Source organism: Lithobates pipiens, unplaced genomic scaffold (genome assembly GCF_037356315.1).
Source record: "Lithobates pipiens isolate NorthernLeopardFrog02 unplaced genomic scaffold, aLitPip1_a1.2 Scaffold_27, whole genome shotgun sequence".
Taxonomy (NCBI): Eukaryota; Metazoa; Chordata; class Amphibia; order Anura; family Ranidae; genus Lithobates; species Lithobates pipiens.
The window spans coordinates 86,006,500-86,023,021 of NW_027507788.1; the positions used below are offsets into that span (position 1 = coordinate 86,006,500).

At 43.8% G+C, this 16,522-nt stretch overlaps 1 protein-coding gene across 3 annotated transcripts in view; it reads right to left on the reverse strand.

Moving 5' to 3' along the window:
* LOC143933953 (tetraspanin-4-like) overlaps window positions 1-16,522 on the reverse strand; it is a 170,930-nt gene that overhangs the window by 35,601 nt on the left and 118,807 nt on the right. For all 3 annotated transcript variants that reach the window (XM_077457159.1, XM_077457160.1, XM_077457158.1), the window contains 2 exons: window positions 9,581-9,772; window positions 2,208-2,282 (listed from right to left, as the gene is read on the reverse strand). In XM_077457159.1, coding sequence (XP_077313285.1) covers window positions 2,208-2,282; window positions 9,581-9,772 — 267 coding nt within the window. The remainder of the gene's footprint in view (window positions 1-2,207; window positions 2,283-9,580; window positions 9,773-16,522) is intronic.

The window sequence follows — 16,522 nt, forward strand, 5'->3', positions numbered from 1 at the left end:
AAACCACTTTGACCTACAGGTAAGCCTAGATTAAGGCTTACCTGTAGGTCCAAGAAATATCTCCTAAACCTATATGGTTTAGGAGATATTTGCCCAAAAACAGGCACTGCTGTCTACGGCGCATGCGCCGTAAACAGCGGCGCGCAGGCACACTGAGCGCGGCATTCTCAATGACGGAGCTGCCGCGCGTGTCGGCTCCGGTGCGCATGTGCGGGAGTGACGTCATCGCGCCTTCGCCGAATGACAGCGGTGGAGCTGCGAGACCCCACCAAGAAGATGGATGCGGCGGACTACAGGGGACAGCGGTGACTTCGCTGGCTCCTGTGTCAGGTAAGTGACACATAATGGACTACTATGCGATGCATAGTAGTCCATTATGCTTTACCTTTGCAGGGAATGAAAGAGGAAGTAAACTCATCAGGGTTTACTTCCTCTTTAATGGCAGTCTCTCCTTTCAGCAGGATAATGTACCCTGCTGCACTACAAAAATCATAAAACAAAACAGAGGGTGCACCAGCCTAGTGCATTATCCTAAAAACATATCTTTATTAATGTAAAAATTGGTAAGTATTATACTCACAGACTTATCACTTTTTAAATTAATAAAGCTATGCTCTTAGGATAATGCACTAGGTCGGTGCTCCCTCTTTTTTTTTTTTTTTTATGGTTTCAGTGGTTCCAGACCTCCCCAGCCTTAAAAAGGCAGCAAAATGGGGCTTATCCATGAAAACAGAGATGGAAATATAGTCTACTAGATCTCTTTGGGCCCACTATCAACAGCAGGAGATTTTGCATTTGTTTCTAAACACTGCAAAAATTGTTCAAAAATGGCTTGAGGAACACAACAATGAGTTTGAGGTATAAAATTGGGCTTCAAATTCTCCAGATCTTAATCCATCAAGCATCTGTGGGATGTGCTGAAAAAATGAGTCTGATCCATGGAGGCCGCACCTCACAACTTACAGGACTTAAAGCATCTGCTACTGACAGTTTGATGCCAGATACCACAGCATACCTTCGGAAATCTATTGTCATCCATGCCTCAATGGGTCAGGGATGTTTTGGCTGCAAAATGGTGGTCATAAACCTATGGCTGATTGGTGTGTATATATATATATATATATATATATATATATATATATATATATATATATATATATATATATATATATATGTGTGTGTATATACAGTGTGTATGTATACATATATACATACACACATATATATATATATATATATATATATATATAAACACACACACACACACACACGAACATAGACCTCACTGGACTCCTCCCCTCTTTCCCAAGGGTCTTCATCTGCTAACAAAGGGAAGGGGGAGGAGTCTGGTGACGTTAAAGTTCTGATTGAACGTAACACGTACGGGGAGGAGCTACACATGGCGTCACCCGCTGCTGTCCTACGGAACTAACACGATTGTTGGCTTTACATGCTGTGTTTTTTATCATCTTTCTATGAGTAGTTTGTGTTTGAACACAAAAATAAAATTTTATACTTAAGCAGTGAGCACTTAGATCTCAGCAAGGACGCCAGGTCATGGGTAGAAAGAAAAGATCTAAGGAGACGTGAGAGAAGTTTATGGTCCATGTTAACCCTTTTGATACCCGCTTGCATGACCACCTGTTTGCACAGGGGTCCATGCCATAAGGTGAGAGTGATTAGCTAGACCAGAGGTGGAGGGATTGTCACGCTACTGTGGAAAAAAAAATGACGTACGTCAGTGCTACAGTTTGAAATCAAAATGTATTTGTGTGAACTGTGAAGTTAAGTCATGGATTGTGGAAACTAATTAGTGTCAGGTGATTGTATATAGTGTATACCACATTTACCACTGACTAATGTAGAGTTGCAATGCAAGGAGATCAGCTAAAAGTAGTTGGATCTTTATGTGCGTTATAATTAATCAAAATTAGTTGATAAATTGATTAAAACATTTTTTAATTAATCAAACAATTTTAATCAGCAACAGCCCTAATATATATATTATTAGTATATTTGTATCTATTATTCTGGGTGAATGGTTTGGATCAGTTCATAGTTATCTTAAAAGTAGAGACAAATATCTTTGTTGATTATAAAAATCCAAACAATAAACACAAAAAATACAGAGTACATCTTTAATGTTGCCTTTAAGTAATAATGACAGGTAAAATATTCAGAGATAAAACCTGGCGCTGAGCACTTACATTGTCATTGTAGGCGAAAAACAGGACCAGACTGATTATTTCAAGAAGAAAGATGATCAACAGCACTACAAAGAACTGCAGAGAGAGAGAATATGGCTGTCGTTAGACATTCACACGTGACAACATTATCAAAGATCTTTTCATCTGAGCTGCAGGCAGCCCCCCCCCCCCCCCCCACTTCTCTTCAACTGCTGCTACACCATGACATCCTGAAAGAGAACCCAGTATGTCATTACTGACAATGTAAATAAATAGAAGCTGCCTGCCATACAGCTTTGTAATGAATTCTAAGATCTGTATTTTGCAGCGGAAACCTCAGCAGAGTACACCAGAACTTAGAGTCGGCAAATGCTGCATTAAAGAGACATGGCCACTTTTCCCATTCAGGGCAAACTGACAGTGATTCCTGGTAGCCCACCCCCCAACAAGGTATACCCACCCATCTGGCTCCCTTGTCATCCCCTGACCCTTCAAAATGCTAGCACTGTTGCTCAAACAAAGGGGGGGGGGGGGGGGCGGGTAAGGAGGAGCATGCCACCTCCTCTATGTGACAATGCCTGGGCCTCAGCGGCCTTCCTGGATTCCCCATGAAGGGAAAAAAGTGACATCATCCATCCAAGAAAGCTCCAGCCTTATCCAGTCCAACCCAGGATGGGCAGCAGTAGTGGGCTGATGGATATACCTTGTTGAGGAGGGGGTTGGTTTTGCTCTGAATGGTGCTGTGACAGTGTCTCTCTAAAGCTAGACTCTAGACTAGCAGCTAAATACATAATTAAAATTCGATTGGAAGTGTATTATGTGCCAAAGAATGTATCACTCTATCCAGTCAGTCCTATTATTATTATTATACAGAATTTATATAGCGTGGACAGTTTACGCAGCGCTTTACAACATGAGGGCAGACATTACAATACAATTCAATACAGGGGCAATCAGAGGGCCCTGCTCGTTAGAGATTACAATTAGTCCTATGACACATAAGCCTAGAGTCTATGGACCAAGTTCAATCAATAAACTTCCATTATAAACAATACACGTCTGTTTACATCCACCTGCCCATAGACCTGCATAGACCTTCCAATCAGGTTTTCCTGAAAAACTGACAGGCGGACCTAATTGAAAAAAAATATTTAAAAAGATAGGTGCGTACAAGCACATCCACTTGCCTGGATACAACCTAAACATTGGCCAGTGGGATGTGGAAGGTAAATGTAAATGAAAAGATCAGAAGGAACTGTGGCAAATGTATACCAAATGGGCAGTAAATGTTGTCTTTGGCAAAATGCATTTCTCCATAGGAAATCCTTGGCCTGTTCACAGTACCAGCATTAATCATGAAAAAATAAGAAATCAAGGTACTACCTAATTGCTATAGAATGCTTGATTGTTGTATGAATAATACAACAAGAATATGTATATAGTTTTCCCTTTAACTGAGCTCCTAAATGTGTTTTTTCTCTTATGTCCAACAAATCAGGAAAATCAATTATATCATCATTATCCCTCCCTGGAATGTGTGTGGTAGAGCACAAGTTGATTGGCGTGTTGTGATCTTGAATAGGGTGTGCTTAATCTTGAAATGTGTATATGTAGGAGTGTTGAGTCACATAGTCGGGTTGGAAAAAGACATGTCCATCTAGTTCAACTATAAAAAAAAACTATAAACATAGAAACCCTCCATATATACTGGACAATCCTATAGCCACAGTTACATAGTTAGGTTGAAAAGACACAAGTCCATCTAGTTCAACCTATAAAAGGGAATTTTATATATTTATATTTATATATATATATATATATATATATATATATATATATATATATATATATATATATATATATATATATACATACATACATACATATATACACATACACACACACAGCCCCATATACACAACCCTAAACCCACAGTTGATCCAGAGGAAGGCAAAAAGCATGCTCCAATTTGCTGCAGCAGGGGAAAAAATTCCTTTCTGATCCCCCGAGAGGCAATCGGGTATTACCTGGATCAACTTCACCTATAAATGTTAGTATCCAGTTATATTATGTATATCTGAGAAATAATGCAGACCTTTTTTTAAAGCAATCTACTGAGCTGGCCAGAATCAGCTCTTAAAGGAAGTCTATTCCACATTTTCACAGCTCTTACTGTGAAGAAACCTTTCTGTATTTGGAGATTAAATCTCTTTTCCTGCAGATAAAAAGAGTGCCTCCTTGTACTCTGTGATGACCTGTAAATAACTCAACACCATGTTCTCTATATAGACCACTTATGTATTTATACATGTTGATCATATCCCCCCTAATGTCCTCTTCTCTAGAGAGAATAAATTTAGTTCCTCTAATCTTTCCTCATAGCTGAGCTTCTCCATGCCTCTTATCAGTTTAGTTGCTCTTCTCTGCACTTTCTCCAGTTCCCAAATAGCCTTTTTGTGAACTGGTGCCCAAAAATGAAATGCATATTCCAGATGAGGTCTTACTAATGATTTGTACAGGGGAAAAATGAATGATATCTTTCTCTCTGGAGTCCATACCTCTCTTAATACAAGAAAGGACTTTGCTCGCTTTGAAAATCGTACCTTGGCATGCTATTATTAAGCTTATGATCTACCAAAACCCCAAGATCCTTCTCCACTATGGATACCCCCAGTTGTACTCCCCCTAGTATGTATGATATATGCATATTCCTAGCCCCAAAGTGCATAACTTTACATTTATAAACATTAAACCTCATTTGCCACAAAGTTGCCCAATTAGACATAGCATTGAGGTCGGCTTATAAATTGGAGACATCCTGTAAGGACTTTATTCCACTGCATAGCTTGGTACAAAGGCTGAAATGGTACTTTTAATCTCAGACCCTATATCATTTAGAAATGTATTAAAAAGTAATTGTCCCAACACTGATACTTGTTGTACACCATTGATAACCTTAGACTATTCAGAGTAAGAGTCATTAACCATTATTTTCTGAATACAGTCTTTTAGCCAGTTTTCAGTTGATCCAGAGGAAGGGAAAACAAACTTCTAATAAAGCATAATCCAATTTGCTCCAGCAGGGAAAATAATTCCTTCCTGATCCCCCAGAAGGCAATTGGATATTTTCTGGATCAACTAACCCTGGTGTTACCTGTAACGCACGAGAATCAAATGGTTAAAACACATAAAACAACTTTTTTTTTTTGTAAATAAAGTTTGAGTTTTCCAAAAGGAGAAAAAATAAAAAATTTTATGAAACAAAGTTAGAAGCTCCAACCGATTTAAATCTGCTCAGTGTTTGATCATGTCTATTGTAGATTTAAAGCCTAACTCCAGCAAAAGTGTTTCTAGATGTGTATAGGTGATGAGGGGTTAGAGTTGGCTTGTCATGTTTCTATAGTTTACTATTTTTCTATTGGGAATATTTTTCGCTAACTTTCTGTATCACAACAGAAACACTAATGACAATAAAAAAAAAAACTTTACAAAAATATTTGAACTCTTTACTGCTTCACAGAAAGTTTAAGGACATGTTTTGACTAAGGCCTCATGCACACGAGACGCAGTTAAACGCGCGTTCAGATGCAGTTGGACAGTTTTTTCAACTGCACCTGAACTCATTCAATGTTATCCTATGTGTCCATGCACACAGTCTCGTTTTTTTCCGTTTATATGCAGTTGCGTTTAATCTCGTTTTTCCAGAAGCAAAAAAATGCGTTCAGAAACAAAAATTTCTGCGTTTCAGACGCAAAACGCGGCTAAACGCGGCTAAACGCGGCTAAACGCGGCACCCGCGTTTAGCCGCGTTTGCGTTTATATGCGTTTTTAAAGGTGACCTTTTTTTTTACATTAAAAATCTCAAAAATGATTGCAAATGATGAAAAACCATTAGAAAAATATTTTAAACAATTGCAATTGCAAGTGGACAATCCACAACTTGTGGCAAGTGACGTGGCAAGTGGACAATCCACAACTTGTGGCAAGTGACATGGCAGGTGGCAAGTGATGTGGCAAGTGGACAATCCACAACTTGTGGCAAGTGACGTGGCAGGTGAAGTGGCAAGTGACGTGGAAAGTGGACAATCCACAACTTGTGGCAAGTGACGTGGCAAGTGGACAATCCACTTGTGGCAGGTGATGTGGCAAGTGACGTGGCGAGTGGACAATCCACAACTTGTGGCAGGTGATGTGGCAAGTGATGTGGCAAGTGATGTGGCAAGTGGACAATCCACTTGTGGCAGGTGACGTGGCAGGGGACGTGGCAAGGGACGTGGCAAGTGGACAATCCACAACTTGTGGCAGGTGATGTGGCTGGTGACGTGGCAAGTGGACAATCCACATCTTGTGGCAGGTGACGTGGCAGGTGACGTGGAAAGTGGTGTGGCAAGTGGACAATCCACAACTTGTGGCAGGTGACGTGGCAGGTGACGTGGCAAGTGAACAATCCACAACTTGTGGCAGGTGACGTGGCAAGTGACGTGGCAGGTGATGTGGCAAGTGACGCGGCAAGTAGACAATCCACAACTTGTGGCAGGTGATGTGGCAAGTGACGTGGCAGGTGATGTGGCAAGTCACGTGGCAAGTGGACAATCCACAACTTGTGGCAGGTGATGTGGCTGGTGACGTGGCAAGTGGACAATCCACAGCTTGTGGCAGGTGACGTGGCAGGTGACGTGGAAAGTGGTGTGGCAAGTGGACAATCCACAACTTGTGGCAGGTGATGTGGCTGGTGACGTGGTAAGTGGACAATCCACAACTTGTGGCAGATGGCATGGCAGGTGACGTGGAAAGTGGACAATCCACATCTTGTGGCAAGTGACGTGGCAGGTGATGTGGCAAGTGACGTGGCAAGTGGACAATCCACAACTTGTGGCAGGTGACGTGGCAGGTGATGTGGCAAGTGATGTGGCAGGTGATGTGACAAGTGGACAATCCACATCTTGTGGCAAGTGACGTGGCAGGTGACGTGGCAAGTGACGTGGCAGGTGACGTGGCAAGTGACATGGCAAGTGGACAATCCACATCTCGTGGCAAGTGACGTGGCAGGTGATGTGGCAAGTGACGTGGCAAGTGGACAATCCACAACTTGTGGCAGGTGACGTGGCAGGTGATGTGGCAAGTGACGTGGCAGCTGACGTGGCAAGTGACATGGCAAGTGGACAATCCAAAACTTGTGGCAGGTGACGTGGCAAGTGACGTGGCAGGTGACGTGGCAGGTGACGTGGCAAGTGATGTGGCAAGTGGACAATCCACAGCTTGTGGCAAGTGACGTGGCACGTGGACAATCCACAACTTGTGGCAGGTGACGTGGCAGGTGACGTGGCAAGTGAACAATTCACAACTTGTGGCAGGTGACGTGGCAAGTGACGTGGCAGGTGATGTGGCAAGTGACGCGGCAAGTAGACAATCCACAACTTGTGGCAGGTGATGTGGCAAGTGACGTGGCAGGTGATGTGGCAAGTCACGTGGCAAGTGGACAATCCACAACTTGTGGCAGGTGATGTGGCTGGTGACGTGGCAAGTGGACAATCCACAGCTTGTGGCAGGTGGCATGGCAGATGACGTGGAAAGTGGACAATCCACATCTCGTGGCAAGTGACGTGGCAGCTGACGTGGCAAGTGACGTGGCAAGTGGACAATCCAAAACTTGTGGCAGGTGACGTGGCAAGTGACGTGGCAGGTGACGTGGCAAGTGATGTGGCAAGTGGACAATCCACAGCTTGTGGCAAGTGGACAATCCACAGCTTGTGGCAGGTGGCATGGCAGATGACGTGGAAAGTGGACAATCCACATCTCGTGGCAAGTGACGTGGCAGCTGACGTGGCAAGTGACGTGGCAAGTGGACAATCCAAAACTTGTGGCAGGTGACGTGGCAAGTGACGTGGCAGGTGACGTGGCAAGTGATGTGGCAAGTGGACAATCCACAGCTTGTGGCAAGTGACGTGGCAAGTGGACAATCCACAACTTGTGGCAGGTGACGTGGCAAGTGACGTGGCAGGTGACGTGGCAAGTGATGTGGCAAGTGGACAATCCACAGCTTGTGGCAAGTGACGTGGCAAGTGGACAATCCACAACTTGTGGCAGGTGACGTGGCAGGTGACGTGGCAAGTGAACAATCCACAACTTGTGGCAGGTGACGTGGCAAGTGACGTGGCAGGTGATGTGGCAAGTGACGCGGCAAGTAGACAATCCACAACTTGTGGCAGGTGATGTGGCAAGTGACGTGGCATGTGATGTGGCAAGTCACGTGGCAAGTGGACAATCCACAACTTGTGGCAGGTGATGTGGCTGGTGACGTGGCAAGTGGACAATCCACAGCTTGTGGCAGGTGGCATGGCAGATGACGTGGAAAGTGGACAATCCACATCTCGTGGCAAGTGACGTGGCAGGTGATGTGGCAAGTGACGTGGCAAGTGGACAATCCACAATTTGTGGCAGGTGACGTGGCAGGTGATGTGGCAAGTGGACAATCCCCCACTTGTGGCAAGTGACGTGGCAAGTGGACAATCCACAACTTGTGGCAGGTCCCGTGGCAAGTGACACGGCAAATGCAAGTGTACAACTGCTCTCTATGCTGCTGCTGCTCACTCTGATCAAAATAGCAGAAATAGTTAAAAAAAATGCTTTGAGAGCTTGGGGAGGGTCTACATGATGTTATCTTTATAAACGCGTTTAAACGCAAACGCGTCTAAACGCATCTAAACGCGTCTAAACGCGGCATGCAAACGCGGCAAAACGCGCGTTTCTAAACGCGCGTTTCAGCTTTTTTTTAACAGAGGTTTCATCTGCGTCTCGTGTGCATGAGGCCTAAGACTGGACTACCATAGATATCTGAAGCTAGTAAGATCTGACAACAAAAAATAAAGCTTTCTTACAAAAAGATGCTCGGATCACCTGAATCATCCCATTTATGTCTATGGACAAGGTGGGGAGGAGGAGTACATCCCTGGAGATCATCTTGAGGGAAAACATTAGCGATTAGCTGGCCAAATCTAACTTAATTAATCCATTCTTCTGCTAAGACAGCCATCCAAAGAGGTGTCTGGAGATGTCACAAAGATTTCATAGATAATTTCCTTATCCCTTCGGGCACTTTTATTCTGGGTTTTTTGGAAGGCCTATAATTTCAGCAGCCATTCTTTACCTGAATCTGCTCCCACAACAGACACTAAAGTATGGTTGTAAAACATGACAAGCGGTGTCATAAATGTTGCATAAGACAATGTGCCTACACCGGAAAATTAATTTTAAACTACCCATTTAGTTAAAAAAAAAAGAATAAAACTTTATATTTTATTTTTTGAAACGTCTATCTTAGAAATTAGAAAACACAATCAATGAAACTTTGGAGACTTCAATGCAAAAACATATAATATCTGCTAGATTCTTACCGTGAGCAGGAGGCAGCGGTGTTCTGTCACTGCACCCAAGCAGCCAATGAAGCCAACCACCATTATCACAGACCCTGTCACCATGAAGAGACTGGCAGCAGATAGCGAGGGGAAAGAAATGGAGAGGGTAGCAAACTTCCCCTGAGTAACCGCCAGCCAAACCCCAACTCCAAGTATGCCACATCCTCCGAGCTGGGAAACAAAGCACAGAATAAGGTGGAATGTTCTACTAAAGTAAAGAATCAATGTACTCAATCCTACAATTCTTTATTTCTAAACAAGTACAGTAAGACTCTGTTCTCATTGGCCAGTCACACCAGGGATTCTTTTTCATTTTAAGTCCAAAAGAAATGGAAAAATAAGCTGTCCCAAAAGTTGTTAAAGGAAAATATGTGATAGTTAAGTAATTACAGGAGTGTGTTGGTCTGCTTCACCTACTAACATTTTGGGTACTATAATCATATCCACCAATTCATATTTCCTGGCTGATTCCTGCTCAGACAGGAGTTCTTGATGTACTCACTATCTCTAGAGCAGAAGTCTCCAAACTTTCTAAACAAAGGGCCAGTTTACCACCCTTCAAATTTTAGGGGGTCAGATTGGCCAATGTGAGTAGAAAATGCCCTGGCATCAGTAGGAGTAAACACACTGAGCTTGGGAATCGGTGATGATAAAAAAATTAAATAGTGCCTGTGGTCAGTAGGAGGAGAATAGTGTCCCATCATTGGTATTAGTGGGAAGACTAGTGCCCCATCATTGGTTTTAGTGAGAGAACTAGTGCCCCATCTATGGTATTAGTAGGGGGACTAGTCACTGTCATTGATATTAGTGTGAGCAATAATGCCCCACTATTGGTGTCAGTTGGAGGAACAGTACCTCATATCAGTCAGAAGAAAAGGTCCATATTTAGCCCACAGGCCACAGTTTGGAGACCACTGCTCTAGCTCTAAAGTAAAATAAATGTAGTAAAATGTTTGAACTTAAAGAGATAGCATTTATGGGTTAATTTAGTTTTGGAAAGAGTGTAGGAGGGTTAGAAACTCTGCTTTGTTGTCATTGTGATGACTGGAAAGATGTCCCTTTAATTCCTACCATTGAGATATCATAGTTTATGCGTGCGGGTATCCCAAAAGTAAGGATAAATTCACAAAGAGAGGGTACATTTCTCTAATGGGGGCATGGACACCAATGAAAATGGAAAAGTTAAAACTAAAAGTTTTGTCTTTAGTTATACTTTAACTTGTGCCCACCTTTTTTAAGAGTGTCAGTGGGATCCATGTTATGTGTGTACCTCCCCTTATGTTTGTAGTGGAGCAAATGTTTTGAATCTAGCTGGTCTTTAGATGTAGTTTTCTATTAATCAGGCCAATTTTTGTCTTTATTTTGACCTGATGATCTTGCCACGAACACACATGCTGAGGGGCACAATGCTACATCACAGCACTGTATCTATGAAGAAGAAATGTTGCCACCCTAGGCTGCTCCGTTGATTTGGGATACAGAACACCTCTCCCTCTTCATAAAATGGGGGTGGGAGTCTGTAGACCACAAAGTGAATGGGGCAGGGCTGACAACAATGTTAGATTTCAGTGCGGCAGAGGAATAGTGCCTTAAGTCTTGAACTCCCTCACAGGGACTCCATCTTTACCTGGTCTTCCGTCCGGGTTCCGGCCATTTGAATGGCCGAGGCACAATGACGTCACTCCTGCACTGGAAGTCACGGTCACAGCACAGCTCTCTTAATGGATGGCATATTCAAGTATGTCGTCCATTGAGAGTGCAGTTCGCATGCGCCGGTGACATCATCGGCTGCCACACAGTGCATGTTTAGGAGATATTTACTGTAGGTACAATATTAAAAACATTGTTTACTACCGCTTTATTATGTTTTGTTTTTTGCCAAGGCATACATTTTAGCCAATAAATGCTATCACGTTCAAACCCTATTCTCAATCGGTAAATAAAACTGAACAATAATTTCACTAACAAACTGAAAATCCTACAATGAACGTGGGACCAGCAGATAACGGCTGTGGTGTGTGTTCAAGAACACAATCACAAAAATCGAACCGCTAGAGTCTCTAAGACTTTAGACGCCAAAAATCTATTTAAAATTCCAATATCTCGCCAAACATTGAAATAATTATTCTGGGGTGACTCTTTAATACTCCGAAGACCAACAGCAATCATAAAAAATGATATTCAGCGAAATGTATGCAGTGAGCTGGAAGGTATTGCTGTGAATTTCATGCTTGGGTGAACGCACAGTAAACTTAATAAACACCTCTGCAGCTTCTAGCAGAATGAACCGTAATTCTAATCAGACTTATAGCGCCATTTCCAATATTTTATAATGACTACATGGTGATTATTTCAAGGGAAACGGTAATTACTAGGAGAGTTTTCTGCAATCTTTTTTCCTCTCTTGAAAACTAAGAGAAACTAATTTTATCTTGGGATTGAATTCTTAAAATCTGTTTCTTTTTATCTAAAAAGCAATACTTAAAAAACAGAGCTTAATTTTTTTTTTATATCAAATAAACAATTTAAATCATGAATTTATTCCTTTACTTTAACTGAGAAAGAAGGGCAGAAAAAGATCTCCTGTCTAATAAAAAGCAATATATTGTGATAAAATTTTAAGCACATTTACCAATTCAAGGAAATCTGAATATCCTCCTCGCAGTAAGGCTGCACTTCAGTTGCAAGGGTTAACTATTTGTTTAGTCTAGAGGAGTGTAAAAGCATTTTAACTTACCTGATCCTCCCCTTCCCTTCAGATGGTGCTCCCCCACACTCTTACGGTGGACTGTTCCTCTGCATCATCATGTCCAATGCAGGGCTATGGAGGCTGCATTGGTTTTCATGATTTCAGGACCCTAGACCAGTAGATAGGGAGAAGATGCTGTGGTGACAAGTCAGGCAGTGCGGGGAAGAGGGGAATCTGGTAAGTAGGTCTTCTTTTCTATGCCTCCTACACCTAAACAAGTAAGTAACCCTTGCAGTGCAGGTGTAGCCCTACTGAAAGAGATCATTTTTAGATTTCCCAGATTTGAGCTCTAAAGCAAACTTGTACTTTGCTAATTAAGGGCAAAGCAACAGATATGCTTTAAGCCCCCTACCCTCAACTTCATATACTTCCTTCATTGCCCCTATGCTCCATTCAACAATAGAACTTCCATGTATGAAGGTACATGCAACTCACACCATGTGACCAATCAGTGCTCTCACTTGGGAGGTCCAGTGCCCTGTGTAGACTATGACCCAGGTGACTCTTAGCTTCTACAGGGCTTTCCTCATTTCCCACGGACTGAACAGAGCAGAGGGGGAGCAAAAGGAAGACAAGTATGTGCTCAGGGGGAGGGACAGGTAAAGCTGAACTCCAGGAACACATTTTTAAACTTATATTGGGTCATCTTGCTTACATGTAATCATTAATGGGGATGCTGAAATTCAATGTAGTAGCCTTTGCTACTTACAGGAATTGCTGTCCTGTATCAGGTGCTGCTGGGGCGACTTGCAGTCTGTTTACTAGGGGTCGCTTGCTCAGCATCTCCATCATTCAGCAAACGTCTTGTAATGTCAATGAATACAAGGCATTTTCTGATTGGACAAGGTGGTGATTGTAACACCACCTGCCTCATCCTTATTGCCATGTCCAAACAAAGAACCCCTTGCATTCACTGCAAGGCAAAAAAAATAAAAAATCTATCTATCTATCTATCTATATATATATATATATATATATATATATATATATATATAACAATTTATTTTATTTTTTGTGGGGGGGGGGGGGGGTGGATACCAACTCTCCCACTTCCCCAATACTAGCCTAGATGAGAATTAGGTCAGCTTGGCATGCTGCTGATTTTTTTCTTGTTTTAAATCAGAGTAAAGTTCTTCTTAATAATTACAATTTACACATAGAAAACATGTTACAAAAATATGAAAAACATAATACATTTAAGGTGTCCAAAGACAGAAGATGGCAGTAAACAGATTTGCCCATGATTGCCCTATGGCAATTCCATGCCCTGTGTATAATTGCCGGTCAAATGCCCTTAGTGGGAACAATTAAGTAGTTTGAGAAATTTGAAGACTTTATATGTTGATATGTTTATATGTTAATTTTTTTATTGATTGAGAGCAATAATTTGCGCAAGGACTATTCTAGCATCTCAATAGCAATTTTTCCGTTTTTTTTGTTTTATGTGTGGCACTTTTTGGTGATTAGTCACTGTTAATATTGTATAATATATTGTAAGGGATTTTTTTAGCGATGATGTTTTCATAGAGCTAATATCTGATTAGTTGGTATAGCTTGACTAGTCAGTAAGAATTTATTTTACTTATTTATTTTATATAAATATACATTTAAGGCCGCGTACACACGCGCGGACTGTTTGCCCAACCTTGTTCGTCAAACAGTTTCGGCAAACAGTCCGCTCAAAATTTGCATGAGCGGACTTGCCCACACACGAGCGGACTGTTTGACGAACAAGGTTGGGCAAACAGTTCGCTCAACTTTTGAAATGAACGGACTCGCCCACGTAAGGAGGAGGCAAATCCGCCCATTTCGAGCGCGTGTACAGGTAGGCGGGGCCCGCGAAGTATCCTATCCTTCCGGCCGGAATGCCAGGGACACGCTCCGCTGCCACTTATATAGTGACAATGGGGCGGTGTCACATGGTAAATGTCACATGGGTTGGTCACATGGGTTGATGTCACATGGGGACTATGACATCGTAAGGGGGCGGGGTCACCATGTGACCAACCCATGTGACATATACCATGTGACACCGCCCCATTGTCACTATATAAGTGACCGCACAGCGCGGCTCTGGCATTCCGGCCGGAGAGCTCGTCGAGTCAACATCTCCAGGAGAAGAAGAAGAAGAACAAGAAGAAGAACAAGAACGGAAGGCGGCGGCGGCGGCGACGGCGACAGAAGACCGGCCACCGCCTGTAAAAGAGCTACAAGAAGGCGCGGTGGCCCGGCAGAAGAACCGAAGGCGGCGACAGAAGAACGGAAGACGGCGACAGAAGACCGGGCCACCGGACCAGGCGCGGTGGCCCGGCAGAAGAACCGAAGAGGGGGACAAGACCCCCGAAGTCGGGAGAAGAGGCCGGCGGCGGGGAGGAAGAAAGCCGGACTCCTCCGCTAGTAAAAGAGCTACACACACATAGCGGAGGAGTCCGGCGAGAAGACCCCCGAAGACGGAAGACCCCCGGAGCTGTGCAATAAAATACTTTTTCCATGTGTTGTGTTTTTTTTTGTACTTTATTTCACAGGTGAATGGGTAGGGGTACATTGTACCCCATACTCATTCACATAGGGTGGGGGGCCGGTATCCGGGGGCCCCCTTCTTAAAGGGGGCTCCCGGATTCCGATAAGCCCCCCACCCGCAGACCCCGACAACCAACGGCCAGGGTTGTCGGGAAGAGGCCCTTGTCCTCATCAACATGGGGACAAGGTGCTTTGGGGTGGGGGGGCCGCGCGGCCCCCCCCTTCCCCAAGGCACCCCCCCATGTTGAGGGCACGCGGCCTGGTACGGCTCAGGAGGGGGGGCGCGCTCGCTCGCCCCCCTTTCCTGGCCGGCCGGGTAGCGTGCTCGGACAAGGGTCTGGTGTGGACTTGGGGGGAACCCCCACGCCGATTTTTTTCGGCGTTGGGGTTCCCCTTTAAGCCCATTCCAGGCGGCGGAGCCCGCGACGTCTCCTTCGCGGGCCCCGCCTACCTGTACACGCGCTCGAAATGGGCGGACTTTCCGAGCGGGAACAGTCCGCTCATTTCGAAAGTACAGCGGACAGGCCCACACACGGGCGGACTGTTCGCTCAAACACAGTTTCAGCGGACAGTTTTTCGGAATTTCCGAAAGACTTTGTCCGTCCAACTGTCCGCTGAAACTGTCCGCTGAAAGCCCACACACGAGCGGACTGTCCGCCCAAACACTGTTCAGCGGACAAGGTTGGGCGAACAGTCCGCCCGTGTGTACGCGGCCTAAGAGTGGTATTTTTATAGTAGTTAGCGCAATCCACAAATTATATATATATTTTTTAGGAGCTATACTGACCAACACTAAAGAGACCTTCCTCAAAACCATCTGCACGGGCTCAATAAGAAGAGAAGATATCAGAGGTGGCACAAACAGGAGTATCTGTAGAAACTCATGGAATCTTAGCCCTTGTACACACGGTCGGAGATTCTGACGGAATGTGTCCTATCGGACCGTTTTGTCGGATATTCCGACTGTGTGTGGTCTGCATCGGACTGTTTCTGTCAGAATATCCGACGGACCAAGTTTTCCAACTTGCCAGTAAAATTTTCAGACAAAATGCTCCTATCGGACATACTCCGGTCATGTGTAGCCTACTCCGGCGGACAAAGTGCCACGCATGCTCAGATCAAATTCCTAGACCAAAGCTATTGGCAAAGCTAGCCTGAACGTAGTCCCGTCTAACTAAATAACGTCATCACGTTATGTACAATCGGATTTTCCGACAACTTAGTCCGACCGTGTGTATGCAACATCACTTCCGGACCTCTTCCGGAATTAATCCGTCGGAAATTACTCTGACCGATTTGGTAGTCGGAATCTCTGACCGTGTGTACAAGGGCTAAGGAAGAATGTAATATTAGACAGTGAGCTGGCGACATATTGCCTCCTTACCGCCTGTCAAACACCTCTGAAAAGTGATCGGAGTGGTAGCGCCTGCTGCATTTGGGAACCAACCCCCAAAGTAGACATACTGCAGCTTACAAATCCTTAGATGTGATGGCTCTTTTTAGACTTTCTTTCCCTTATTTTCACCTGGTAATCTGGCCAATAAGTCTGATGTTTTTCAACAGAACAAGCTGTCCTGCAGATGTATAGGTTAAGAGCTGGGCTTTTTTTCTCAAACAATAGGTGCTGGAACTTAACCACGGCCCCACAAAAC